This window comes from Macaca fascicularis, chromosome 4, assembly GCF_037993035.2.
Source record: "Macaca fascicularis isolate 582-1 chromosome 4, T2T-MFA8v1.1".
Taxonomy (NCBI): domain Eukaryota; kingdom Metazoa; phylum Chordata; class Mammalia; order Primates; family Cercopithecidae; genus Macaca; species Macaca fascicularis.
This window is the reverse complement of record NC_088378.1, coordinates 155146818-155172296: the sequence shown is the minus strand read 5'-3', so window position 1 is coordinate 155172296 and position 25479 is coordinate 155146818. Positions and strand designations below refer to the sequence as shown.

General features: G+C 45.4%; 1 protein-coding gene and 1 pseudogene across 7 annotated transcripts in view; both read right to left on the bottom strand.

The window, feature by feature from the left end:
- Nucleotides 1–4344: 4344 nt before the first annotated feature.
- Nucleotides 4345–4448, bottom strand: LOC123573287 (U2 spliceosomal RNA; annotated as a pseudogene).
- A 16492-nt stretch (nt 4449–20940) lies between these two features.
- The window catches only part of KIF13A (kinesin family member 13A), a 230435-nt gene continuing 225896 nt past the window's right edge, over nt 20941–25479 (bottom strand). For all 7 annotated transcript variants that reach the window (XM_005553953.4, XM_065544379.1, XM_005553957.4 and 4 more), the window contains one exon: nt 20941–22575. In XM_005553953.4, coding sequence (XP_005554010.3) covers nt 22555–22575 — 21 coding nt within the window. In that variant the 3' untranslated portion in view covers nt 20941–22554. The remainder of the gene's footprint in view (nt 22576–25479) is intronic.

Genomic DNA, 25479 nt, shown 5'->3' with positions numbered 1-25479 from the left:
AGGCAGGAGGATTCCTTGAGCCCAGGAATTTGAGGCTGTAGTGCGCTGTGATCACTCCTATAATAGTCACTGCACTCCAGCCTGGGCAATGTAGCGATGCATCGTTTCTTTAAAAAAAGGTTTTTTGTTTGTTTTAAAATTCTTGTCATTGAGCTTCAGAAAAAACCCAAAAACTTCCAAGAGACCTAAGTGCTGCTTGATTCTTAAGGAGAATCACCAGTTTTTCAAGGTTTGGGATACTTGCAGAGGAAAGAGACTAATCTATTTATATATCCCCAAAGTAGATAAATTACATTTTAGTATATCTGGAGAGAAGAGTTCTCTCCCTTTTAAGTGAATATGCCTAGGTAGGCCATGTTTGACTGCCAATATCATCGGCCTATTTTATTCCAAAATGAGGTTAGGAGTGCTGAGCTAAACTGGTGCCCTTAAGGGTTACGTCCTAGAGACTAAAGATGCATTACCTGAAAGTCATTCATGAGCAATGATTGGGAAGACTCACCTGCTAGGATGGTTGTTGATATTTATAAAAGTCAGCAATATTTCTTGACTTGACTCAACAAAAAGTCATACATTGTTATTATGACATCAGAATACTAAAATACTACTCCATATGAAATAACAAAGCAAAGAATATTACAGCTGGGCGTGATGGCTCACACTAGAAATCTTAGCACTTTGGGAGGCTGAGGTGAGAGGATCACTTGGGCTCAGGAGTTCAAGACCAGCCTGGGCAACACAGTGAAACCTCACCTCAAATTAAAAAAAAAAAAAGAATAATAATCAAAGCAAATGATGAACAAAGAAGAGGGGCAGGCTGAGCAGGAGGCAGAGAAGTGAACTGTAGCCTAAGCAGGTTCCAGTAATTACCTCTTTTATTGTAAGAACTGAATATCTCGTTCCAGGCTCAAATTATCAAGAAGTACATCTTTTCCTTTAAAGTTGATTAAGCAGCAGTATCTCTTCCAAGCTGAAAATATTATAACAGATGCCAACAGTCTGCGGAGGACTCTGCTAGATGCTGTAAATAAAGAAAACAGTTTTCCTGCACAGAATGTCCTTTTTTCCTAAAAGGTTGGTACAGAGTTGGAGTTAGAGACCAAAGAAATCACAGACTTCACAGGTTGAAAGGAACTATAATGTTCTCTTAGGCCAATCCCACAAGTAATGGGTGAGTTATTTCTTCTGCTTCCCCTCTAAGCGCCCACTGGACTTGGGCCTTATGGCTCCGGAAATGCAGATCTGTGCTTCCTGAGGGGTGGAGAGCAGTCCTGGCTGGTAACAGCTGTGTCTGAGTGGGATTCGGCAGAAGGGGAGGGCCCAATGGGAACAGCTTGCCTTAGGCTACTTGCTGCTCCTGGCTGAGCCCTGGGGGCCTGCTCTAGGGACTTGGCCTGGATGGACTTGAACCTTAGGGAGACTTTATCAGCAAGTCTTGCCAACAAGTGCTCCCTTGGCTAAAAAGCTGATTTCTCATACTATTTGCATTGTTTTAGGTATTTCTACTTTAGACAAAAGACCTTGTTCTTTGTGGTGCTTTGTCCAAGTAAGAATCCTTTTTTTTTTTTTTCTTTCCCCATTTTTCATTCATTCATTCATTCACTTAATACATTTTCCTGAGTTACTCCTGTTTCATTAAAGGCAACCGAGGGTTGGGCAGACAGCGGTGGCTCACGCCTGTAATCCCAGCACTCTGGGAGGCTGAGGCCGGCGGATCACCCGATGTCAGGAGTTTGAGACCAGCCTGGCCAACATGGTGAAACCCTGTCTCTGCTAAATACAAAAATTAGCGGGATGTGGTGGTGGGAACCTGTAATCCCAGCTACTCGGGAGGCTGAGGCAGGAGAATTGCTTGAACCTGGCAGGTGGAGGCTGCAGTGAGCCGAGATCGCACCACTGCACTCCAGCCTGGCTGACAGAGTGAGACTCCGTATCACACACACACACACACAAAAAGGCAACCAAGGCTCAGAGAGCTTAGGTTAAATACTCAAAGTCACAATTTTGTGACTAAGTGACAGAATGGACATCTCCTGATTCAAATTCCAGTGTGTTTTATACTATTTTGGGTGTGGTATTACATTATTTTCATCGAGTAGTTTTTAAAAAGCTTAATATTGTTTATTAAAGTACATCTCTGGCCGGGCGCAGTGGCTCACGCCTGTAATCTCAGTACTTTGGGAGGCTAAGGTGAGTGGAACGAGGTCGGGGTTAGAGACCAGCCTGGCCAACATGGTGAAACTCCATGTTTACAAAAATACAAAAATTAGCTGAGCGTGATGGCGTGCACTTGTAATCCCGGCTATTCAGGAGGCTAAGGCAGAAGAATCACTTGAACCCGGGAGGCAGAAGTTATAGTGAGCCGAGATCGCACCATTGCACTCCAGCCTGGGCAACAGAGTGCTCCATCTCAAAAAATAATAATTATAATAAAGTGCATCTCCTACTTCTCTTTTATTGACAGCACTAGAATGACAGAGGTGCAGAAAGGACAAAAGAGAACTGACATACACTGAAATTTTGTAATACACCAGGTTCAATACCAGACACTTTATATGTAGCATCTCATTTAATTTTCACAATCATCCTATAAAATAGCATGTACCATTGCTCCCATTGTTTTCTTTTTTTGTTTTCATTTTTTTGCTCCCATTTTACAGATAAGTAAATTAAGGCTTAGAAAGGTTAAACAGGCCAGGTGCAGTGGCACATGCTCATAATCCCAGCACTTTTTGTGAAGTGAAGGTGGGAGGATTGTGTGAGGCCAGGAGTTCAAGACCAGCCTGGGCAAGAGAGTGAGACCATGTCATCTACAAAAAATAAAAAATGTAAAAATTAAATTAAAATACATGTTTAAAAAAGATTAAATAACCTGCCCAAGTTCACCTAGGTGTCAAGTATTAGAGCTGGGGTTTTTTGAGATGGAGTCTTGCTCTGTTGCCCAGGCTGGAGTGCAGTGGTGAGATCTCGGCTCTCTGCAAGCTCCGCCTCCTGGGTTCACACCATTCTCCTGCCTCAGCCTCCCGAGTAGCTAGGACTTACAGGTGCGCACCACCACACCTGGCTAATTTTTTGTATTTTTAGTAGAGATGGGTTTTCACCGTGTTAGCCAGGATGATCTCGATCTCCTGACCTTGTGAGCCGCCCACCTCGGCCTCCCAAAGTGCTGGTATTACAGGCATGAGTCACCACGCCCAGCCGACAAAATATTTTATTACAATTTTGGGAGAGGAAAAGCAAATAGATAAGAGATACCTCATTTAGCAGAGCAGAGAACATTACAGCCTAAGGACCAGGAGAAGGTATTTATGAGGAGATGTAAAGAGAACCTTGAGGAGGCTCTTGGGTACCATGGGAAGCTGGAGAGAGGCCCATGGCTGAAAACAAGGAGATGAGTTTGGAAACCAACAGAGTCTGGGTACACACCTACTGATCCCCAGGTCTTCTCTCCCACCTTAGGCAGTCAGGGTGGGAGAGGAGAACTGGGGATCAGTAGCTGTGTACTTCTCTCTTCTCATCTTCACAGGAGCCCAGAGGTTTATTCTCCAGAGCACTGAACCCGTGAGGCCTGGTTCAGAGTATTCACTTAGTACAGTGAATAAATGTACAAAAATAAGTGAACACCTTCTAATTGAACGTGGAATGCGATCCAGCCTTTTCCCTCACTGCACGCCTAGAACACTGCAACTTCCCACACCTACTTCCCCCTCCTTCATGCAGTGCCTGTTAGTCACTTAGTAGCCATCTCAGTTATCAGATCAACTGGCATACTGTGTACATAGGGTTTACTACTATCTGTGGTTTCAGGCATCCACCGGGGGACTTGGAACATATCCCCCATGGATAAAGGGAGACTACTGTACAAGAGCTTGAGAATGCTTTTCACGCCAATCACTCCTCTTACCATTGACCATATTTTAGTTCTACTTTGTTTTCACACTATCACACCTTTTGTTTTGTTATTTTGTTGATGCTTGTTTCGATTTACCCACATATTGACCAATTCCTTTGCTCACTACTCTTTCTTGATTTTTTTTTTTTTTCTGAGATGAAGTCTCACTCTTGTCCCCCAGGCTGGAGTGCAATGGTGCGATCTCTGCTCACTGCAACCTCTGCCTCCTGGGTTCAAGCGATTCTCCTGCCTCAGCCCCCCTGAATAGCTGGGATTACAGGCACCTGCCACCATGCCTGGCTAATTTTTGTATTTTTAGTAGAGATGGGGTTTTACCATGTTGGCCAGGCTGGTCTAGAACTCCTGACCTCAAGTGATCCACCTGCCTCGGCCTCCCAAAGTGCTGGGATTACAGGCGTGAGCCACCGCTCCTGGACTCTTTCTTGATTCTTATTCCTTCCTTCCAGATTTAATTATTTCTTTCTTTTCCTTCCAGATATTAAACTGATCAGAACAGATACTACACTTGATCTTAGCCAAAAGGCCAAGAAGTGATTAATTTCCTCTTTTTTTTTTTTTTTTTTTTGAGACGGAATCTCATTCTGTTGTGCAGAATGGAGTGCAGTGGAGCGATTTCTGCTCACTGCAAGCTCTGCTTCCCGGGTTCATGTCATTCTCCTGCCTCAGCCTACCAAGTAGCTAGGACTACAGGTGCCCACCACCATGCCTGGCTAATTTCTTTTGTATTTTTAGTAGAGATGGGGTTTCACTGTGTTAGCCAGGATGGTCTCAATCTCCTGACCTCATGATCCACCCACCTTGGCCTCCCAAAGTGCTGGGATTACAGGTGTGAGCCACTGCGCCTGGCCAATTTCCTTCTTCTTAAAGTGCTTCCTTAAGTAGTTCTTTCATTTATTTATTTGTATTTATTTATTTTTTTAGAGAGTCTCACCCTATTGCCCAGGCTAGAGTGTGATGGCACAATCACAGCTCACTGCAGCCTCAAACTCCTGGCCTCAAGTGATCCTCCAAGCTCAGCTTCCCTAAGAGCTGGGATTACAAGCATAAGCCACTGCACCTGGTCCCTTAAGTAGTTCTTTTAATAGGATCACCTATAAATGATAAATTCTTTCTGTCTTTGCCTAAACTATTATTTGTCCTTTCCATGAATTGTTAACTAGCTAGAAACTGAAGTATAGGTTGGCATTTTCTCTCAGAATTTTGAAGCTGTTCCATCATCTTTTGATTTCTATTGGTATGTTTGAAAAGTCTGCTGTCAATCTAATTGTCATTTTTTTTCATTTCTTTTTTTTGTGTGTGACGGAGTTTTGCTCTGTCACCCAGGCTGGAGTGCAATGGCATGATCTCGGGTCACTGCAACCTCTGCCTCCCGGGTTCAAGCCATTCTCCTGCCTCAGCCTCCCGAGTAGCTGGGATTACAGGTGCTCGCCACTGCGGCAGGCTAATTATTTTTTGGTATTTTTTAGTAGAGACAGGGTTTCGCCATGTTGGCTAGGCTGGTCTTGAACTCCCTGCCTCAAGCGATCTGCTTGCCTCGGCCTCCCAAAGTGCTGGGATTATAGGTGTGAGCCACCACTCCTGGCTGCCTCTTCCAAAATATCTGGAGTGGATTTTGTAGTGAAATTCTTCCACCTCTAGTTGAGTTTAGTGTGCCAGTTGGGAAGATGTAATGACTCTGTTTCCCAATACATGCAGTGGTATAGTCTGTGCAGCTTCTACAGCTGCATTCAATGCCACCAATAAAAAAACACGGACACCTCAGTGGCCTAGGCTGTTTGTGGCAGTGGCGGTAACAGTGTAGGTTGTTAATATCCTGTGAGTTCCATGTTCAGGTGCTTGGAGTGGCTGTGGGGTGAGGGTCTTAGTCTCAGGGTCTCTCAAGCCTATTATGGCATCCGGGTCTTGGGATGCAGCTTTGCTCTCTGTAGGAAGTTTGGATGTAGGTTACCTAGAGCTAGGATCTGCGACCCTGAGGCACCCCTTAGGAGCTTGGGCCCAAAGGACTGCATTTTATAACTGTGATTCTAACTCTAGTGGGGATGGGGGACAGGGCAGAGCCCTAACCTGACTCTGGCAATGAGGGGGTGCTCTAGAGGTTTGGGTCTGGGGATCAGGGTATAGCTGCAATTCAGGAACCTGAGCCAATAGAGCTCAGTGGGAACTGAGGTCCCAGGGGATGAGGCACTGTGTAGTAGTGACTCTAGACCCTGGGATGGTGGGGCTTGGCAGTATCCCAGCCTCTGTGAGACCAGCTGCAGTGGTAGCAAGTACCCAATAATAATGGAGCACCACTGTCCTCTGGGACCTGGGCTGGGGCAGCGAACAGCATAGCAATGATTTTATTCTCCAGGGAGAGGGTATCTCAGCAGCTCAGGCTTTAGGGGCATATTCCAGCCCCAGGGAAGCAGAGCGCTGGAGTTGTTTGGCTTGTAGGGTAGGGTGTCTCAGCTCAGCCACTGTTCTGTTTCCCTGGGATGTAGGGTCCTACCTCATCTCAGCCCAGAGATGCACAGCTGCTGAGATTGACCAGGACACTGATTCCCTAGTGGGGGCAATGTGCCAGTTCAGCTCAGGCCTGGGAGCATGACTGTTCTGGGCAGCCTAGTACTATTTCCCTGGAATGCAGACAATTGCTTCAGCTTAGGTATTGGGGTACATGATCGTTCTGGGTGGCCAACACACCATTCATTACCTGGGATGCCGGGTGCTGCATGGACTTAGGCAGTGGGGAGACATGACTGCTCTGAGCAGTCAAGATGCTGTTTTGCCATGAAACAGGATACTGCTTTATTTATTTATTTATTTTTAAATTAATTAATTTATTTATTTTTTTGAGATGGAGTCTCACTCTGTCGCCCAGGCTGGAGTGCAGTGGCGCATCTCCACTCACTGCAAGCTCCGCCTCTCGGGTTCACGCCATTCTGCTGCCTCAGCCTCACAAGTAGCTGTGACTACAGGCGTCCGCCACCACGCCCCACTAATTGTTTGTATTTTTTTAGTAGAGACGGGGTTTCACCGTGTTAGCCAGGATGGTCTTGATCTCCTGACCTCGTGATCCGCCCGCCTCGGCCTCCCAAAGTGCTGAGATTACAGGTGTGAGCCACCGTGCCCAGCCGATACTGCTTTACTTTTATTTTATTTTATTTTGAGACCGAGTCTCACTCTGTAGCCCAAGCTGGAGTGCAGAGGCACAATCTCGGCTCCCTGCAACCTCTGCCTCCTGGGTTCAAGCAATTCTCATGCCTCAGCCTCTCGAGTTGCTGGGATTACAGATGTGTGCCACCATGCCCGGCTAATTTTTTGTATTTTAGTAGAGATGGGATTTCACCATGTTGCCCAGGGTGGTCTCAAACTTCTGAGGTAAGGCGATCCGCCTGCCTCGGCCTCCCAAAGTGCTGGGATTGCAGGCGTGAGCCACTGTGCCCCCCCAGAAACAGGAAACTGCTTTAGCTCCTGCCTGAGGAGGGGTCAGTGGAGTGGCTTCACCTCCGCCTGGCCCCATGAAGAAGGGTGTAACTGCTGCTCCCATTTCAGCTTGGGGATGTTGGGACACCAGGCTGGGTGGTTCAAAGGCAATGTAGCTTCAGGGATGAATGGGGATCTGTAACTACTTGCCCACAGAGCCAATCACACTCCAGCCATAGTTCCAATTCAGCAGCATGTGGATCAGGGCGGGGGAGTGGCCAGTGCTGGCTCCTTCTCTCCGGTCAGCACAGCTGTGTGGACTCCAGGCAGCTTCCTCAGCTGGGCTTAGTGCCTACGAGGACTGCAGGGGAGAGTAGTGAGGTTTGTAGGTGTCCAAAGTTGATGGGAGTTCCTGGGATCCTCTTGTTTACCTCTTTGCTGAAGGGAGAAGCTAGTTCTCAGCTGATCCCAACTGGGGGACACAATAATGGAGGCCTGTCATTTCCTTCCATTCTCTGTGGTCATCCCGAGATTCTGTTACTCCTCTGGTGCACTCCAGCACTCTCAGTTATTTTCATTAAAATGTCGTTGTTGGCCAGGCACAGTGGCTCACTCCTGTAATCCCAGCACTTTGAGGCTGAGGCAGGCGGATCACCTGAGGTCAGGAGTTTGAGACCAGCCTGGCCGAAACCACATCATGAACCCGGGAGGCGGAGGTTGCAGTGAGCCAAGATCATGCCACTGCACTGGATCCAGCCTGGCGACAGAGCAAGACTCTGTCTTGGTGGGGGGCGGGGAAAAAAGGCATCATTTATTTGTTGTTTTGGCTATCTTTGTAGGAGGAACAAACACTAGGGGCCATCTTGCTAATGTCACTTTCCATGTGGTCATCTTATAATGTCTAAAAACTGGCTTGCCTCAGTGAACCCTGGTGAGCTTCATCTTTCCATCTCAACTAGCTCATTAAAACATGTTTCTGAGCAGAGACAATATTCCCCTCACTACCCTCTACACCAAACAAGTGACTTTAAATTTAATTTTAAAATGTGACCATATGAAGCTGGGCAGGTTGGTACACACCTATAGTCCCAGCTATTCAGGAGGCTGAGGCGGGAGAATTGTTTCAGGCCAGGAGTTTGAGTCCATCCTGGGCAACATAGGAAGACGCTCATCTCAAAAAAAAAAAAAAAAAAGTATGACGTATGAAAATTGTTAAAAGACATTTTTGAAAAAGAATAGTGAAGGCCAGGTGTGGTGGGCTTGAGCTTGTAATCCCAGCACTTTGGGAGGCTGAGGCAGGAGGATCACCTGAGCACAGGAGTTTGAGATCAGCCTGGGCAACATAGTGAGAAACTCTCTCTACAAAAATACAAAAATTAGCTTGGTGTGGTGGTATGCACCTGTAGTCCCAGCTACATGGGAGGCTGTGGTGGGAGGATTGCTTGAGCCTAGGAGGTTGAGGAGGCAGTAAGCCTCGTGCCAGTCTGGGTGACAGAGTGACACCCTGTCTCAAAAAAAAAAAAAAAAAGTGAAGGGGAGACTTACCTTAACAACTTTTAAAATATGCTGTAAAGCTACTATAATTATACATTATGGTACATGTAAAGAATATAAACAAATCATTGAGGCAAAACATAGAGTGAGAAAACCTAATATTTTCTTTCCAAATCCCAATGAATGATCTTATATATCCCCTGGATTAGGCAACTTTCCTTGGGGTCACTGATCTATGGCACAGAGAGAAAAAATTGCCTCAGTTCCTATCAACTGATTTACAAGTGTTTCAGAACGATGCCTAATTTGAGAGTGCACATATTCGTTTCTATCTTGATTTTATGCTTTCATTGATTGACTGATGAGAAGACATTGTGTCGTTGCATTTTTGGGATCTTTCCTTCTATTAATTAATTCACTCTTTAATTAAAATGAGCAAACTAGTAGCATAAAATGTAAGTGAAACCCACACCAGCTATTTTTTAACTTGAAAACATTAAAATCTGACATACATCTAAGAATTTTTCATATGCAAAACCCTGTACTTAATTTCGGGCAAAGAAAGGCTAGTGAAGTATGGAAAAGGAACTGAGAGTTTAATTGGTAAGCTAAACATGAAAACAACTGCAATGGAAAAGAAAATAAAAACTTTTGATAGAAAATCCAGATCCTGAGGAAGCATGAAGAGGGAAAGCTATTTTGAGTAGTTGGCTTTTAGCTGGACCTTGAAAGACGAGGAGGATCTTGGCTTAGGAGGGAGACAGCATTCAGACTGATTTTGATGTCTTTGACCTGTTTGAGGAGTATGCTAAGGTGTATTGTAGGCCTGATGTTTTTCTCATAATTAGACTGGAGTTACGGGTTTGGGGAGGACAATCACATTGGTGAAGTGCCATTTGTATCACATGGTACCTACTATCCACATGACTTATCACTGTTGATGTTGACTTTGACCACCTGAAGTTGTGTTTGTCGTTTCTCTACTACAAAGTTACATTTTCCACTTTCCATTCTCTTTGGAAGGAAGTCACTGTGTGGCACACCTCACGCTTGATGAGTGGGGAGTGACGCTCCCTCTCATATTATATTTTTACTATAAAGTGTATTTTTACTATTTTTTTCTTTAGACGGAGTCTCACTCTTGTTCAGGCTGGAGGGCAATGGTGCAATCTTGGTTCACTGCAACCTCCGCCTCCTGGGTTCCAGTCATTCTCCTACCTCAGTCTCCCGAGTAGCTGGGATTACAGGCACGCGCCACCATGCCTGGCTAATTTTTGTATTTTTAGTAGAGACAGGGTTTCACCACGTTGGCCAGGCTGGTCTCAAACTCCCAACCTCAGGTGATTCGCCTGCCTTGCCCTCCCAAAGTGCTGGGATTAACAGGCGTGATCCACTGCACCTGGCCTTTACTACATTTTAGAATAAGCTTATTTTCTCAAGTTTGTTTGTTTGTATGTTTTTGTTTTTGTTGTGTAAAGAATGATCTTACCTGGCTGGGCGCAGTGGCTCACGCCTGTAATCCCAGCATTTTGGGAGGCTGAGGTGGGTGGATCACTTGAGCCCAGGGGTTCAAGACTAACCTGGCCAAAATGGTGAAACCCTGTGTCTACTAAAAATACAAAAAATTGGCCGGGCACAGTGGCTCATGCCTGTAATCCCAGCACTTTGGGAGGCTGAGGTAAGTGGATCACATGAGGTCGGGAGTTCAAGACCAGCCTGACCAACATGGAGAAACCCCATCTCTACTAAAAATACAAAATTAGCTGGGTGGTGGCACATGCTTGTAATTCCAGCTACTTGGGAGGCTGAGGCAGGAGAATTGCTTGAACCCGGGAGGTGGAGGCTGCAGTGAGCCGAGATCACGCCATTGCACTCCAGCCTGGGCAAAAAGAGTGAAACTCCATCTCAAAAAAACAAAACAAAACAAAACACAAAAAAAATTAGCCTGGCATGGCGGCATGCGTCTGTAATCCCAGCTACTTGGGAGGCTGAGGCATGAGAATTGCTTGAACTCAAGAGGTGGAGGTTGTAGTGAGCCAAGATCATGCCACTGCACTCCATCCAGCCTGGGCAACAGAGTGAAATTGTGTCTTGAAAAAAAGAAAGATCTTTCCTGTCTATATACTGAATTTGTGTCAGGGGTGCCCCAATCTTTAGTCAAGAGCTACATTTTATCACCTTAAAGGCTGGAGATCACCAGGTAAAGGGGAAACAAACAGCAAAGTATCAGAGCTGCCCGGAAAGGAGGAATGCCGCTGCCTGCAGTTTTTCCTTTTCTGCTGAAAATTCAAAACTAAGTCAAGTATAACTGTGGCAGCTACTATACAGTTCTATACAGTTCTTCTGAACAAGATTTTGACTGACAGATTTTTTTTTTTTTTTGAGACAGAGTCTTGCGCTGTCACCCAGGCTGAAGTGCAGTGGCATGATCCTGGCTCACTGCAACCTCCACCTCCTGGTTCAAGCGATTCTTCTGCTTCTGCCTCCCAAGAAGCTGGGACTACAGGCACCCATCACCACGCCCGGCTAATCTATTTTATTTTATTTTTTTTTTTTTTTTGAGACAGAGTCTCACTCTGTCACCAGGCTGGAGTGCAGTGGTGCAATCCTGGCTCACTGCAACCCTCGCCTCCCGGGTTCAAGCCATTCTCCTGCCTCAGCCTCCCGAGTAGCTGGGACTACAGGCGTGCGCCACCATGCCCAGCTAATTTTTTTGTATTTGTAGTAGAGATGGGGTTTTACCATGTTGGTCAGGATGGTCTCGATCTCCTAACCTCATTATCTGCCCACCTTGGCCTCCCAAAGTGCTGGGATTACAGGTATGAGCCATGCGCCCCACCTAATTTTTGTATCTTTAGTAGAGATGGGATTTCAGCATGTTAGCCAGGCTTGTCTTGAACTCCTGACCTCTATGATCCACCCACCTCTGCCTCCCAAAGCGCTGGGATTACAGGCATTAGCCACAATGCCCGGCTGAGACTGACAGATTCTGATGCAAACAATTTTCCTGGATTTGAAGCCTAGCTCCTTCCCTTTCTGGCCTTTGTGATTTTTTTTTTTTTTTTTTTTGACAGTCTCACTCTGCTGCCCAGGCTGGAGTGCAGTGGCACGATCTAGGTTTACCGCAACCTCCGCCTCCCGGGTTCAAGTGATTCTCCTGCCTCTGCCTCCCAAGTAGCTGGGATTACAGGCGTGTGCCACCACACCCAGCTAATTTTTGTATTTTTCATAGAAATGGGGTTCCACCATGTTGGCCAGGCTGGTTATGAACTCCTGACCTCGTGATCTGCCTGCCTCGGCCTTCCAAAGTGCTGGGATTACAGGTGTGAGCTACTGCCCCTGACCCTTGTGACCTTCTGTTGCTGTTGTTTTTTTGAGATGGAGTCTTGCTCTGTCACCCAGGCTGGAGTGCAGCGGCACGGTGAATCACGCCTCTGGGATTCACGCCATTCTCCTGCCTCAGCCTTCCAAGTAGCTGGGACTACAGGTGCCCGCCACCACGCCTGGCTAATTTTTTGTATTTTTTAGTAGAGATGGGGTTTCACCGTGTTAGCCAGGATGGTCTTGATCTCCTGACCTCGCAATTCGCCTGCCTCAGCCTCCCAAAGTGCTGGGATTACAGGTGTGAGCCACGGCACCCGGCCTTGTTGTTGTTTTTTTGTAAGCTCATATTAAGTGATACTCTGTAACCCTGACAGATCCTTAACCCCTTTGAGACACAATTTCCGCATCTGTAAAATGGGGTTAATGACAGTATCTACCTCATGAGGCTGTTGGAATGATTATGGGAGCAATGCATATTAAATCTCTTACATTTAATAAATAGCAATACAGTGGACATATTTTTTATATATTTTTTTGAGACAGAATCTGACTCTGTTGCCCAGACTGGAGTGCAGTGGCACCATCTTGGTTCACCGCAACTTCTGCCTCCCGGCTTCAAGTGATTTTCTCACCTCAGCCTCCCGAATAGGTGGGATTATAGGTACGTGCCATCCCATTCGGCTAATTTTTGTGTTTTTAGTAGAGAGGGGGTTTCACTATGTTGGCCAGGCTGGCCTCGAACTCCTGACCTCAAGTGATCTACCCATCTGGGCCTCCAAAGTGCTGGGATTATAGGCATAAGGCACCGCGCTCGGCCTGAGACTTCATCTCTTAGGAAAAAAAAAAAAAGGGCTAGGCATGGTGACACTTGTGATTCCAGCACTTTGTGAGGCTGTGGCAGGAATACTGCTGGAGCCCAGGAGTTCAAGACCAGCCTGAGGAACATAGCGAGACCTTATCTCTATTACGAAGAAAAAAAAAAGCTTTGAAGTCAGTACTTTGTTATAAGCCAGAGTGTAGGCTCTGTGATCTAAGGGTAGTTCCTCTGAGACAAGAAGGGAAGGAGAAACGAGAAATCAGGGGCGGGGAAGAGAAAAGTGAGGCAGAGGGAATCAGGAGGTTGAGACTGGGGGGAGGATGCATCTTAGTCCGTAAGAGGACACCCAGTGCTCTACACCTGGGGCTGAGGTGAGGAGTTGGGTATGAGCAACACTTTTTGAGGCTCAGATAGTTTGAGAGAGAAATTGAGAGAGCATCGGCTGGTGCTTTGCTGCTTTCTATTGGCACCCTCCCAGCCTTGCTTGGATAGAATGGAAGGAATAGATAGATAGGCTCCAAAAAACATTCGGTTGGTCCTCTTTGAGGCATGGATGAGTTCCTGAAAGAACCCATGAGTAATGCAAGAAGAAAGCTGAAATTTTTTTGAGATAGAGTCGTGGTCTTGTCACTCAGGCTGGAGTGCAATAGCGCGATCTTGGCTCACTGCAACCTCCGCCTCCCGGGTTCAAACGATTCTCCTGCCTCAGCCTCCCAAGTAGCTGGAATTACAGGTACCTACCATCATGCTTGGCTAAATTTTTTTGTATTTTTTGTGGAGACGGGGTTCCACCATGTTGGCCAGGTTGGTCTTGAACTCCTGGTCTCAGGTGATCTGCCCACTTCAGCCTCCCAAAGTGCTGGGCATGAGCCACCGCGCCTGGCCAAGAATGCTGAAAATTAAGAGTCACTATGACTGTCCAGGTTCACCACAGCACAGGTATGGTACAGGGGTGCCATGGCAGGGGCTGTGTGCCAGACAGCCCAGAGCCGGAGCCAGAGGCAAGGGCAGCTGAGCCTCATAAGTACCAGTGCAAGACCAGCGGGAAAAGCTTTGAGCAGAGTTTGCCAGGCAATTGTCCTGCAGAAAGTTTCCTGGAGGACAGACCATTATTGACATCAGTGGTGAGTGAGGCCAGGACAGAAATCTATGACCAACAATTAGATGAGAAAACTACTCCTCAACCAGGGTCAGCAGAAACTAGCAGAAGACAACAGATTACAGGTGCTACCCTGGCCAATAGGATAAAAAAAGGAACCTTCCAGACCCATCCTTAGAAGCATGGGGCTCAGGGGACAGACTTCAAGAGGGGAAAAGGAACTCTGAGGCTGAGTGCATATTGAATATTTACCTGCAAGAGCTTAAACAGGAAGAAGCTGATCAGGAATACTTTTCTACATATCTGTACCAGTTTTTGATAGTTCGTTTATTTTTACATTTTATTTTTTGTTAGCTTATTTTCCTTTTAAAACTATTCTCTTTTAAATCCTTTTTATTTTTTAAGAGAAAACTTCTAAGTTTCATTAAATTTTTTAAAATTTATTTTTTAACCGGCCGGGCGCGGTGGCTCACGCCTGTAATCCCAGCACTTTGGGAGCCCAAGGCGGGCGGATCATGAGGTCAGGAGATCGAGACCATCCTGGCTAACACGGTGAAACCCCCTCTCTACTAAAAATACAAAAAAACTAGCTGGGCTTAGTGGCGGGCGCCTGTAGTCCCAGCTACTCAGGAGGCTGAGGCAGGAGAATGGTGTGAACCTGGGAGGCGGAGCTTGCAGTGAGCCGAGATCGCGCCACTGCACTCCAGCCTGGGTGACAGAGTGAGACTCCATCTCAAAAAAAAAAAAAAAAAAAAAAATTATTTTTTAAAGAAAACGTTTAAGTTTCATTAAAAAGTTTTATTTTTTAAAGAAAACTTTTAAACTTCATAAATCCCTTTATGTTTCTTTTTCCAGTTAGCCAGCTTTAAAGTTTCATTTTACGAGCTTCAAGAGCCTGGAACCCTTGCTTATTCTGAAACATTTGGATGTGTAACACATCTTAGTAAAAAATCTGATCTTTCAATATCTTCAGCAAAAAAAAAGCCTATGTTCATAAACCCCTTTTTTTTGGCAGTTTTCTTCCTAAATCTAATTGTTAATATCATATGCCTTAGTAAGTAAAGATGTGTCTGAATTTCCTACTTTGACCAAAGCCATAAAATATATTGGTATGCTTGTGTCTCTAATGAAGCGGATCTGCAAAGCATCAAATGAGAACAATCCAACTAAAAATAGAGGTGGGCCGAATGTGGTGGCTCATGCCTGTAATCCCAGCATTTTGGGAGGCCAGGGCGGGAGGATCTCTTTGAGCTCAGGATTTCAAAGCCAGAGACTCCTGACAGCTCAAGAGGTCCTGAAATGGCAAGACTACGTCTCTACAAAAAATGAGAAAATCAGCTGGTTGTGGTGGCCCGTGCCTGTGGTTCTAGCTGCTAAAGAGGCTGAGGCAGGAGGATCAAAGTCCAAGAGGCTGAGGCTGCAGTGAGCCTGATCACACCACTGCACTGCAGCCTGGGTGACGGAGTGCACTTGCCTCCACCAGGAATAGCAGTACAGTTTGATTACTGACTATAAGTCACACATTCAGATAATCCTAGTATTTTGACTTTTTTCTTTATTAATATCTCCTTTGTCTTCCATGGGATGTGCCTTTCCTTTTGACTCTGCTCTTTATGAATAAAGGAGTTGGATTCCCAGTTCACTGAGAGGTTTCAGTTAGCTTCGCTTTGCCCCATGGCTTCAGGTATGTAACTTCATAATAGTTACGGTGGTTTTAAAATATGTCTACAAATCCTTTGACAGTCTTCTTCACAAAATGAAGAGCCCAGTTCCCCTCCCGTTCAGTGGGGGCTGGACTTAGTATCTCACTGCTCATGAATAGATTATGGTGGAAGTGAAGTGTGACTTGAGACCACGTCATAGAAGAGGCACTGTGGCTTCTGCTTGCTGTCTTGGACCACTTGCTCTGGGGATGCCAACTGCCACATTGTGGGGACATTCAAGCAGTATGGAGGGGTCTACAGAGCGAGGAAGTGGATCCACTCTAAAAGTGGATTCTCCCAGTCCCAGTTGAGCTTTCGGGTAACTGATAACTAACTCTAGCTGACATCTTTATATATTTTTCCTATTTATACACACACACGTGCATACTTTTTCTTTTTAGCTCTTGGAGCAGAAAAGGAGAGCAAGAACTCTTACTCAATTACATTTTTTTTTTTTTGAGATGAAGTCTTGCTTCATCACCCAGGCTGGAGTGCAATGGCATAGTCTCGGCTCACTGCAACCTCCACCTCCCGGGTACAAGCGATTCTCCTGCCTCAGCCTCCCAAGTAGCTGGGATTACAGGTGCCTGCCACCATGCCCAGCAAATTTTTTTTTTTTTTTTTTTTTTTTTTTTTGAGACGGAGTCTCGCTCTGTCGCCCAGGCTGGAGTGCAGTGGCGCAATCTCGGCTCACTGCAAGCTCCGCCTCCCGGGTTCACGCCATTCTCCTGCCTCAGCTTCCCGAGTAGCTGGGACTACAGGCGCCCACAACCGCGCCCGGCTAATTTTTTGTATTTTTAGTAGAGACGGGGTTTCACCGTGGTCTCGATCTCCTGACCTTGTGATCCGCCCGCCTCGGCCTCCCAAAGTGCTGGGATTACAGGCGTGAGCCACCGCGCCCGGCCTAGCAAATTTTTATATTTTTAATGTTTATTTCTTGAGACGGAGTCTCGCTCTGTCGCCCAGGCTGGAGTGCAATGGCGCGATCTCGGCTCACTGCAACCTCTGCCTCCTTGGTTCAAGCGATTCTTCTGCCTCAGCCTCCCAAATAGCTGGGACTACAGGGCTGTGCCACCATTGTATCTTCAGTAAGACGGGATTTCACTATGTTGGTCAGGCTGGTCTCGAGCTCCTGACCTCAGGTGATTTCCCCACCTGGGCCTCCCAAAGTGCTGGGATTGCAGGCCTCAGTTACATTTTCTTTCAATACTTTTTAATTACATGACCAGAAAGCGTTACTTTATAATAAAGCATAGTCATGTAATTAGCTTTTTTTTCAACATTATTCTAAAGCTTCTAAAATATTATAATTAAAAAAATAATTATTGGCTGGGGCAGCATAATTTAGTAGAACACAGTATCTTGTCCTTACCTAACCCTAAAGCTTTTTAAATTATTTTTAGTGAGAAGAGTGGCATTATTTTACATTTTGTAAATCTCTGTAATGTCTGACTTAATAGATGAAAGCTGGATTCCCAAAGCTGCTTTGCATTCAGTCTGTTACAATATCACACGTGAGGTAGCCTCTGGAAAACTCCTCTCCACACTCATGAAAGAAATAGAGTGAAAAAGTCAAATGATGTATTAGTAATATAAAAATGGCTTTGACCTTGACTATCCGTGAAAGTCTCTTGAGGACCGCCCCTCCTCAACCACCCTTTGAGAACCGCTGCTCGTTTCATTTCCTCACTTTACGTAGAAGGACACAGACCTCAGAAATCCAAAATGACACAGCCTGTTAGTGGGAGGATACAGATGAGATGGTTTGTCTCACTTCTCTTGCTTAGGTTTTCAGTCAGATACCCTGATGGCCTGTCCTGTTCTCTGTAGCTGCAAAGACTGTCACAATATATTATCCCTGCAAAAATTTTAATAAAAAAGGAAACATCACCAAACCTCATAAATTCTACAACAAGCATACTGTGTTTGAATTTGAATTATGACATTTGAATTAGGATCTCTATTTGAACTGAAACACTAAGGCAAATTCTATGGCGCCCTACTCCATGCAAGTTGTTAATGACAAACTGCACAGTAAATACCACAAACACGGAAATACCACAGTGTCTGTGTCTGAAATATAATTGTGATAGATTCCAAAAAAATTTTTTTTAAATTAAAAATATCTTATCTTCTACATCCTGCGGAACCAAAAACATTTTCTCATGTACTGGCTGGACGTATTAAGAGACTACAAGTAGGCTGGCAATCGTAGGGAGCTTTTTAGATTAACTAGAGTTGTTCTGAGATGTAGATATTTTTCATTCTCTAACCAGACCTTATTTTTGTCTTTTTGAAAAAACATCAAAGAATCTTCACGGTCACCTAGCAATGATTTCCTTTGTATTCTATTAGATGGTACAAATCTTTAAATGGATCATAGCCTTGTTCCTTAAAGAACGTAGTGTCAGCCAGGCATGGTGGCTCATGCCTGTAATCCCAACACTTTGAGGCCAAGGTGGGTGGATTCCGTCTCTACTGAAAATACAAAAATTAGCTGGGTGTGGTGGCAGGCTAGCCTGTAATCCCAGCTACTCGGGAGGCTGAGGCAGGAGAATCACTTGAATCCAGGGGGCAGAGTTTACAGTGAGCTGAGATTGCGCCACTGCACTCCAGCTTGGGTGACAGAGTGAGACTCTATCTCACAAAAAAAAAAAAAAAAAAAAAAAAAGAACATAGTGCCTACAAAAGCTGGTCTAGCAAAGGACATTATTCCCAAGGAAGCTACTCCCAACTGTTGGTTTTTTTCAGGCTCTACATTCTTTAGTTTTGAATCATGTGGCATATATATATATTTTTTCTTTTTTTTTTCAGACGGAGTCTTACTCTGTCGCCCAGGCTGGAGTGCAGTGGTGTGATCTCGGCTCACTGCAACCTCTACCTCCCGGCTTTGAATGATACTTCTGCCTCAGCCTCCTGAGTAGCTGAAACTATAGGCATGTGCTACCATTTCCGAGTAATTTTTTTTTTTTTTTTTTTTTGAGACAGAGTCTCGCTCTGCTGCCCAGGCTGGAGTGCAGTGGCTTGATCTTGGCTCACTGCAAGCTCCGCCTCCCGGGTTCACGCCATTCTCCTGCCTCAGCCTCCCGAGTAGCTGGGACTACAGGTGCCTGCCACCTCGCCCGGCTAGTTTTTTTGTATTTTTTAGTAGAGACAGGGTTTCACCGTGTCAGCCAGGATGGTCTCGATCTCCTGACCTCGTGATCCACCCGTCTCGGCCTCCCAAAGTGCTGGGATTACAGGCTTGAGCCACCGCGCCCGGCCAATTTTTGTATTTTTAGTAGAGACGGGATTTCACCATGTTGGCCAGGTGGGTCTTGAACTCCTGACCTCAGGAGATCCACCCGCCTTGGCCTCCCAAAGTGCTGGGATTACAGGCTTGAGCCACCGCGCCCGGCCAATTTTTGTATTTTTAGTAGAGACGGGATTTCACCATGTTGGCCAGGTGGGTCTTGAACTCCTGACCTCAGGAGATCCACCCGCCTTGGCCTCCCAAAGTTCTGGGATTACAGACGTGAGCCACCGCGCCTGGCCAGAGTTTATCTTCCTTAATGAAAGAACTCACAACCAAGGCAAAATGAACTTTTTAGGTAAGGAGTTGCTTCTTTTCTGGTTTCCCTTTGAGCAAATTCTTTCCATTTCTCACCAAACCGCCAGAGGCCTCCAGGAAGGGAAACTGGCAGCTCCAAATGACCCTTTCCTCTCCCCAGGAGGACACAATGAGGACCCTGCAGCTGGTCCCCACGACTCCTACTCCTGTGCTAGAGGACAGTTCGAGCCATAGTCCCAAAGGTCTTTTTATAAACAGCTATTCTCCCCGTAAGTCGGTGCCATAGAAACACAAGGTTGTATTTCTGTTATGATAAAATGTGTGTCCAAAAAACTATCAACAAATGTGCTGACACTGGTACTACTGTATCTTGGAAATAATCGTTAAACCCATGCCTCTAACTAGCCAATAAAATGTCCTAAACCCAGTTTGTTCTAGTCATGACAGATGACAATGTCACTGACCTGAATACCACTGGTCTCACACTAGCAAGGCAAATGATATTTGTTCATTTTGTCTTGAACTATACATTTAGTTGTTATCTTTTATTTAACTATTAAATAGCTGCTTTCCTCTTTCCAAACCCATTCTCTAAAATTCAAGTAAGTTTTGGGATTTTTTTTGGGTCCCTTCTCTCCTTTCCCAGGGAAGTCTCTACAGGGCACCCTTCTGTCCAGAACAGGCTAGATCTAATTCTTTGTAACTTCAGAAAGGGTATTTTGAACAGCTGAGATTTTTCTTTTTCTTTTTTTTTTTTTTGAGCGGAGTCTCGCTCTGTTGCCCAGGCTGGAGTGCAGTGGCGCGATCTCGGCTCACTGCAAGCTCCGCCTCCCGGGTTTACGCCATTCTCCTGCCTCAGCCTCCCGAGTAGCTGGGACTACAGGCCCCTGCCACCATGACCGGCTAATTTTTTGTATTTTTAGTAGAGATGGGGTTTCACCGTGTTAGCCAGGATGGTCTCGATCTCCTGACCTCGTGATCCGCCCACCTCGGCCTCCCAAAGTGCCAGGATTAGAAGCGTGAGCCACCGTGCCCGGCCTGCTGAGATTTTTCTGAAAAGATTCTGTAATAATTCTGTTTTTAGATAAGATTTTTATGATAAGCTACTTTCAGCCACTATTTCACAGGTGGCAGGGCACTGCTGCTTGCTGTAAAGATTTAAGCATCGTTAACAGGTGTAACATACCATGTCCTACCTGCTCCAGATAGCCCCCCTCCACCACGATGGGATTGGTCTGTCTGGAACTTGTGACACTCACCACACCCTTCTGTCCTCTGAAGGTGCCCAATTTTCAAGAGGCCTGTCCGTCCATGACATGTCACCAGGCTGAACACAGAGACTGACAAGCAAAGTGTGGCCTGCATCCTGGCTTTGCTACAGCTCCATCAGTAACTTCTCTGCCTCAGTTTTCCACCTGTCAAACACTTAATGTCCACAGTACCTATGGGTCTGTTGCTGTGAGGATTAAATGAGATAATGAATATCAAATGTTTAGAACAGTGCCTAATACACAGTTGACCCATAATAAATGCCAGCTGATATTATTATTAACACTACAGAGACATGCACACATAGAAATATGGTAAGTTAGATTTGAAACTAAAGGCAGGGTTATTAAAGACAAACAATTGATGTTTTAAAATCTGAATTACACGGTTTGTATTCTAAAACACACACACACACACACACAGAAATCTGTACCAATTAAACACAATAAAGTTGAAAGGGGATATAAATTACAGTTTTTCTTTTTTTAACAGACAATAGTAAAATACTACAGTCAGCTCACTATACACACAAATCATGAACAGCAGCTTTTCATTAAGGTTTCCAATATCTTACTCATTTACCAACTCGAAGAACTTAAAAGAAAAAAGGTACAGCAGGCTGTGTACGCATTCTCTCTCTCTTGCTCTCACAACACATTTATAGCTGTACATCCAGACCGATTATACAGGCATCTACAGAATAGGTACAGAAAGGACTTTTGTAAAAATTTCCATACACATAATCCTTCAATGTCTCCATTCGTAGGATAATTTTACAAATGAAGACATGACAGCAGGGTCATCTGTATTCGATCATCTCCTGCAAACATGGTAAAGTGTGAACCGTTGCACTTCATAGCTCAGTCTGTCTCCTCAGCATTTTCCAGAATCAAGCAAAATAACAACAGCAAAACCACACCACAGTGAAACCTACCAATCCAAAACAAAACCACACACACAAAAACACACAAAAATCAACACCTCCCACCCCACCCACCCCACCACAACTCCTGGCTGTCCTTGTGTTTTCTTACAGTAATACTGCTCTTTTCATTCCACCTGCCCAGCTGGGCTGAGCCACGGTCCAGGCAACTACGGAGTCAGAGCCCCAGTCACTGTCAACAGTTATAATACAATGTCAAGTCAGCAGGTGGTGGGGCAGGTGGAAGACCAAAGAATATAGCTGTGAGATTTCTCAGTGTGCTTATGAAACAAAGGACAGAGAACGGCAGCACGTGGCTTGGTATCCAAGGGAATTATGGCACCAAACTTGCAGTCAAACATACATGTTCATACAAAAGAGTGGACAGCAAAAATGTTGTCTTATGTAAGTTCTTTGGTTATAAAGAACAGCATTCTATAACCTTTTCTGCAAAGAGGGATTTGCAAGCTCATTCTTAGGCAATAAAATATTTTTCATCTGCTCATGTTATAAGAGATCGCCCAAGTTGCTTTGTAACAAAGTCCAGTACCTTATGATTTTCTACGAATCACCTTTATCTGCATTTTAGTGTGCAGCCTTGTCTGTCTCCAGACATACTATAGATACACATTTCATATACATAATATATATTATTTATAAAAAACAGATTAGAGCATTGACTCCAGATTCTACAGTAAGAACTGATTAAAATTGTACAAGAATAAAGTCTCTTGAAATCTGCAGAGGTTTCTATACAGTGGAGGTGTGTAGTAAGTGCAAACAAAAATACTGTCACTTAGTTAATCCGGGATTTTCAGTTCTCTTGCTTTCTGGAAAAAGCAGAGGCTGTTGATTCACCCAAGTGACAAAGTGCCGCTTCTCCCGCTGGGGAGGGGAAAGGAGGTGGCCCAGGAAGTGCACGGCGTAGATTCTCCAGCTTCTGGTCTGAGGTCCAGCCAGGCGGCAGCGCGTTTTAAAGATGGGGCTGGTTCTTGCCCAAGGTAACCAGGTGAACAAAGATGCCAAGCTGTGGCCTGAGGAAGGGGTGCTTGCGGCTCTCACCGTGAGGTCGTGCCTCCCTGGAATGCAGAGGCTGGTGAGTTGATGCTTCTCATCCCCATCCGCCCACCTCACCCACAGCACCCACTCTCAGCCCAGTCCACAACCACCACAAGGGGCTCTTCCTAAAGGGACCCACAGGATTGGTTTTATTATGGAATCCAGTGCTGGAATTCACACTGTAGAAGCCCCGAGGTGATGTTTCTAGGAAAAGTAATGACAGTAACACCCAAAGTAAAAGTTAAAAAAAAAAAAAATAGTAACTTCTGGATGTGCAGTCTAAGTCATATCAGGGGTTTGAACAAAAGTCAAACTATGGTTCTCAGAAATTTTTTTTTCTTTTTTTGAGACGGCATCTCGCTCTGTCACCCAGGCTGGAGTGCAGTGGTGCGATCTCAGCTCACCGCAAGCTCCACCTCCCGGGTTGACGCCATTCTCCTGCCTCAGCCTCCCAAAGTACTGGGATTACAGGCGTGAGCCACCACACCCGGCCTCTCAGAAAAAATTTTAAACTGTCAAAACAACTTGTTAAAACCAATGTAGTAAAAACATTATAAATCAAAAAATCTTAAATTTTTGTAGAGATAGGGTCTTGCTATGTTGCCCAGGATGGTGTCAAACTCCTGGGCTCATGCAATTCTCCTGTCGTGGACTCCCAATGTGTTAGGACTACAGGCCACTGTGCCCGGCTCCAAAAAAATTTTTTTTTTTTTTTGAGATAGAGTTTTGCTCTTGTTGCCCAGGCTGGAGTGCGATGGCGCGATCTCGGCTCACTGCAACTTCCGCCTCTCAGGTTCGAGAGATTCTCCTGCCTCAGCCTTCTGAGTAGCTGGGATTATAGGCATGTGCTACCACTTCCGGCTAATTTTGTGTTTTCAGTAGAGACAGAGTTTCTCCATGTTGGTCAGGCTGGTCTCAAACTTGCGACCTCAGGTGATCCACCCGCCTCAGCCTCCAAAAGTGCTGGGATTACAGGCGTGAGCCACTGCGCTCGCTCGGCTAAAAACTCTTTAAAGGAGAAAAATCTCTATAATCCCATCATCTTGATATAACATTTGTAAACTTCACTTTAAACCATGATCTCTGGGAGGAACGCATTATTCTGGAAACTTTCCAATCCTTATCTTTTCCTGTTGGGTTCTAAATAATCTAGGCAATGAAAACAAAAAGGGGGTTGTTGCTCCTCCTCCCTCTTCCATGGGCAGTGCTTCCCACAGTATGGCCCTCAGATACCCCGTCTCCTATTACTCTATGGGGGTACAAGGGGATGGGGAGGAAGGAAGGTTTTGTGAATACCTTATTTCCCCTATTGCACACTGTATAAAGCAAAATCTTAGGGCTGGAGGGCAGTGACTCCTGGGAATTTGAATTTTTTTTTTAATTTTAATTTTTAAAATTATTTAAACAGAGATAGGATCTCGCTCTGTTGTCCAGACTGGTCTTGAGCTCTTGGGCTCCAGTGATCTTCCCACCTCAGCCTCCAGAATAGCTGGAACTACAGATGCAAGTCACCAAGCCCAGGTGAATTTGAATTTTTTTTTTTTGAGACGGAGTCTTGCTCTATTGTCCAGGCTGGAGTGCAGTGGTGCGATCTTGGCTCACTGCAACCTCCGCCTCCCGGGTTCAAGTGATTCTCCTGCCTCAGCCTCCCGAGTAGCTGGGACTACAAGCGTGTGCCACCATGCCTGGCTAATTTTTGTATTTTTAGTAGAGATGGGGTTTCGCCATTTAGCCAGGCTGGTCTCGAACTCCTGACCTCTGGCAATCCATCCGCCTCATCCTTCCAAAATGCTGGGATTACAGGCATAAGCCACCATGCCCGGCCATGAATATGAATTTTTAAGAGGCCTGCCACACCCTCCTTGCCCCTAGAGTTTGTAGCACCTTTAGGTTTGAGAAGCAAACCTAATCTTTTTTTTTTTTTTGAGATGGAGACTTGCACTCTCGCCCAGGCTGGAGTGCAGTGGTGTGATCTCGGCTCACTGCAAGCTCCACCTCCTGGGTTCACACCATTCTCCTGCTTCAGCCTCCTGAGTAGCTGGGACTACAGATGCCCGCCACCACGCCTGGCTAATTTTTTGTATTTGTAGTAGAGATGGGGTTTCGTCGTGTTAGCCAGGATGGTCTCGATCTCCTGACCTCATGATTCGCCCGTCTTGGCCTCTCAAAGTGCTGGGATTACAGGCGTGAGCCACTGTGTCCGGCCGAAGCAAACCTAATCTTACACCAAAGAATTAAAGAGTCTTTGACACTGGCCTTCTTGACAAACAAGGGTTGACAAGCTGATGTATACCAGCCGTGCAGCTTCTGCTTTAGTCCAGGTAAAGAAAGTTGAAGACCTAAACAAATGCATGTATTGCTTGCAAGAACAGTGGTGAGTGACCATTATTATTCTTATGTCAGGAAAGGAAGTCTTTTTCTTCTTGTCAGAGATGACTGTTTAGGTTTTGGCAGTTCAGTAATGAGTATGCTGTATAAATGACCATACACTGAAATTTTAAGGGCTGGTATGGAAAGCAGGGGCAAAAGCGTTGGGACAAAAAGCCACATCAATGGAATAACTTGCTCAGCAAAACAAAGGGATAGAGTAGCACCATGATTATCTTACTTTTACCAAGCCTCTTTCTAGCTCTGTCAGTTCTTTATTTTGCTAAACCATGACTCTCCCATACCTTTTACAGTTGGGGGACCAAACAAATGAATGTGAAGGCGAATCAATGGTGGCACTTCAGAGCAGAATACTCAGAAGCAGAATATCTCTAATTTATGTAATTTGTGATTTTCCTTAGGAATAGTGGCAAAAGCTCATTTTGTTCTCATATGAAAATTAACCAATATTGATCAGGCACAGTGGCTCACGCCTGTAATCCCAGCACTTTGGGAGGCCAAGGCAGATGGATCACCTGACGTCAGAAGTTTGAGAC